The 3,880-nt window shown below is 38.1% G+C and overlaps 1 protein-coding gene across 1 annotated transcript; it reads right to left on the bottom strand.

The window, feature by feature from the left end:
• Positions 1–463: 463 nt before the first annotated feature.
• LOC131871345 (aspartic proteinase nepenthesin-1-like) lies at positions 464–1,789 on the bottom strand. Its single transcript, XM_059215963.1, has one exon. The coding sequence runs from the start codon at positions 1,787–1,789 to the stop codon at positions 464–466; it is 1,326 nt and encodes a 441-aa protein (XP_059071946.1).
• Positions 1,790–3,880: the final 2,091 nt, after the last annotated feature.

Raw genomic sequence — 3,880 nt, 5'->3', positions numbered from 1 at the left:
AGTATTATTTGAATGTATAAATCACAGACACGGATCTTAAAGTTAAATACCATTAAAAATATTCATAGGCATACAATAATTTATTTTACACTTAAGACTTGAAGAAAAGATAAGACCATTACAAATGCTTTATAATTATATAAATTCTCTTGTCGTTGTTTTAACTCGCAATTTATATTTTGATAATCAATTATCGCACCTTCATTTCCATGCCAAAATAACACACATAGTGTAGCATATCATAAGGAACCATAAATGAAGGTCCCCGAGAACAACAGGGGCCAAACAATTTTACTGAAAATAAGCAGCTACGAAGATGAAAATTTACATGATTCGCATATCGGACAGTGCAATAGGCAGACGCAGGAGACGAGATCACATATTGCATTCGAAGGACAGAGGAAGAGGAAATGAGAGAGACAGAAAAAGAGAAGAAGAAGAATTAGAAGAGGGAGATGATGATTTAAAGAGAATCACACTTAGTGGGCTTGAAAGAGAGCGTGTTCTGAGCATTGTTGTAAAGGATATGGAAGTTTTGCTGCTGTATGTTTCCGAAGATGGAAGGATTCCCCGATGGTTCACCCAACATTGCCAGGCACAAGAGATTTTCAGATGCCTGAATGAAAAAGTTGTCTGCCGGAAGCTCGTAATCCACGCCGCCTTTGAAGTTGAAGACGAGGGTTGGCAAGGTGAGGTGAGCGGATGATGTGTGGTAACAAAGATCCAAACCTGTAGAAGAGCCGTCTACAGGAGTGAGATCAATGGCGGACTGAATTGCTTCCTTAAGAGGAGAGTAGGCAGCCTGGTCCAGGATGGTAACAGTGGTTCCGGAGTCGATGATCATACCTCCGCTGCCGTCCGATTGCAGATCGAAAGTTCCAGGAGGAATATCTAGTGCCTTACCATTGAGGGTGATTCCTGTAATAGGAATGTACCAGAAAGTGGGAATGATACTGCTCTTGATGAGTGGGAGAGTCTTGGCTCCTCCGCTCAAGGAAGCACCCTCGCCGAAAAAGAGGGGGCTGGTTTGTGAAGAAGAGTCGGTGATGGGCAAAAGACAGTAAGAGAACATGTTCTCTGCTTTGGAACCCAGCTGTGAGATAAGGGAGAGACCACCTCTTCCCAGTCCCACAAGGCCACCACCCTGAGAGAATCCTTGTCCTTCGTTGTCATGCCCGCATCCAAATGCAATGCCTTTAACCTTGCTGCTCCCAATTGACAATGTCTCGTAAGCCAGGTCGCCGCTGGTGAAGGAACCATCGCCATACTGATACATAAAGGTACAATCTGGATTGCATCCGGTTTGCGTACTCCCCAAGGCGTCACAAAGAGAATCACCGCAGGGAATTGTGGAAAATGTGGGGGACTTGGAGGGGTCGAAGATTGGCGTAGGCTGAGAGAAGCAGTCCTTGCAAGGCTTGCACTGAGTCCAAATCAGATCGCTCCCCGTGTCCACAATCGCTTCGAAGCTCACAGAGGGCGTTCCCAGTGCAACGCTCATCAGAAATTCTCCATCCCCTACTTCAACGGGCGTTTCAGCGTCTAATTGCCCTCTTATCAATGCCTCTATCTTCTTCATTCGCTTCTTACTTCGATCCACAGCCAAACCCAATCTCTCAGAAAAACCCAACTCTCTCTCTGATCTGCGCGTCATATTCACCCTTATTTTTACATTTTCATCGCTGCTAGACTTCGGCCAACCACTAAACAGTCTGTCCGAAGAACATGATATCGTTGGAATAGTAAAGCATATCAAGACCACAAAACCCAACAGCTTTGAACGCTCCATTTCTCTTTTTCTTTTCTAAACCTCGAAACCTTTTTCTGCTCTCATCTACTCCACTCCATGCAATATATATACACAGAGAGAGTGAGAAGGAGCCTTAAATCAAAATCAACAGATTCCCCGACGTGTCCACATAACAATATCGATCCTCTTAGAAGGATAGACGAATTTATTTAATTTCCCCTTCTCTATCTCTGCCCGTCTGGAATTGTTCTAGAAGTAGAATAGACTGCTGCAATTCGAAGTGAATCGTATTTTTTTCTGTCCATACCTTCACTAAGTATTTCCGTACACTTAACTCGTAATCCAGTTCCCTCTTCCCATTGAATTTTGTGGACCCATTCAGATCGAAATTCCAAAACGTGTTGTAACCGGAGGGTTAGTTTTCTAAAAATATTTAAAATTAGTTTACACATAATTATTCTTAGTCGGTTTATCCGGCTTTCCAACTTATTCTCATTCTTGTTTATCTCATTCTTAAATTTTGCTCTAATTAGTTTATTCATTTTTAAGATTTAGAGATTTTACTTGTACAAAACTGTTATATTCAATGCTCTATTATGTATTCACATTACCGTATCCTATCATAAAGTTCTATTCAAGGATTTATACCAGAAAGAAAAAGTACATGAAAGTTAATGTAATCTATGTGGTTGAACATCCACATATATAAATCATCTAAATTGAATTTTATTTTTATTCTCGTTCTTATTTATCTTATTTCTCAATTTTACTTGTGCAGAAGTGTTATATGCAATGTTCTATTATATATTCACATTGCCATATCCTATCATAACGTTTTGCTCAAGGATTTATACCAGAAGGAAAAAGTAGATAAAAGTTAGCGTAATCTATGTGGTTGAACATGCAAGTATATAAATCATCTAAATTGAATTTAAGAATCCATCTTTTAAGAATTGGGTATGTAGTTGTATCAGTGATAAGCATGAAAGTCATGTCAACTAGGGATCACTCCCCATGTCCACGATTGTTTTATGTCAAATCCATAGATATGTGTAAGTTCTATATGTGTGAATATAAATTCTTCCCTAACATTTGATCTAATAAATCTCACTTTTCGTCAATTTACCTTGAAGTTAACTCTTCACTAATTGTCAAGTATTCGCAATAGTTAAAATCACATTAGGGAGCCTGGTAGATCACTAGGGTCAAGTTCTCCTAGGTTATCCTTCGGAATGGTCGGCTTCACGAGCCTGGCCAATTTAGGTAAATGGAAAAGAAGCATGCAAATTTCCCAAGATGAAAACTTTGATGGAGATAGATTCATCTTGGTGCTCCAACCAAAAGCGTTTCTATGATAAATGTTTCATTTATGCAAATTCGTATTCAATGAATTCTCAAAGCGACTGCATGTTAAATAAATGCACATTGAATTCTTTCAAAAACCAAAATGTTCAATAAATCACATAAAACAGGTACTAAATGTAATTATGATAGAATAAAAGGTTTGGAGTTAAAAAATTCGAATTTAAATTGCTAAATCTCAAGGGTCAGTATTGTATGGTGCAATATTGATTGGACGCCCCATTATTGACCAATAACAGAAAAAAGGCTAATACTTATGTAGAGAATAAATGCCTAGACATTGAGGTGTGGATGGAGAATAATCTAATAATAAATGTGATACATACGAATGTGTGCATGAATCCACGGGATAAGATAGAATATAACGGGGTGTATGTAAATTAATAAGGGTGGCTAATTAGAGAATGGGCCAAGATTTCGACAAGATTGCATCATTTCTTGATATATGGTTGAATTAATCCATCCTCTAATAATATACCCAAAACTAAGGATAGTTTGACTAGATTAAAATATTTTACCATTATGTTTTGACCATACATTGACGTGCATGTGAATCCTAAAATAGTAATACATCTCAAAGCATATGGAATGTGGAATATATCGTTTAAATTAGATGCTTGGACGTCAAATAATAGTTAATATAGATAGAGTAATGGACCTTGGCACATACTAGCATGTGATACTCATTCTTTACATTTGAATCCTTCATGAGAGCCTAAAAAATAGAGAAATTATGTATAGTGAGTAGCTTATATCTCAAGAATTAAA

The sequence above is a fragment of the Cryptomeria japonica genome, unplaced genomic scaffold, assembly GCF_030272615.1.
Source record: "Cryptomeria japonica unplaced genomic scaffold, Sugi_1.0 HiC_scaffold_396, whole genome shotgun sequence".
NCBI classification, from domain to species: domain Eukaryota; kingdom Viridiplantae; phylum Streptophyta; class Pinopsida; order Cupressales; family Cupressaceae; genus Cryptomeria; species Cryptomeria japonica.
This window is presented reverse-complemented; position numbering and strand designations above follow the sequence as displayed.

Coding starts and splice junctions, on each gene's coding strand:
- LOC131871345 (XM_059215963.1), bottom strand. CDS start 1,789: ATGGAGCGTTCAAAGCTGTTGGGTTTTGTGGTCTTGATATGCTTTACT.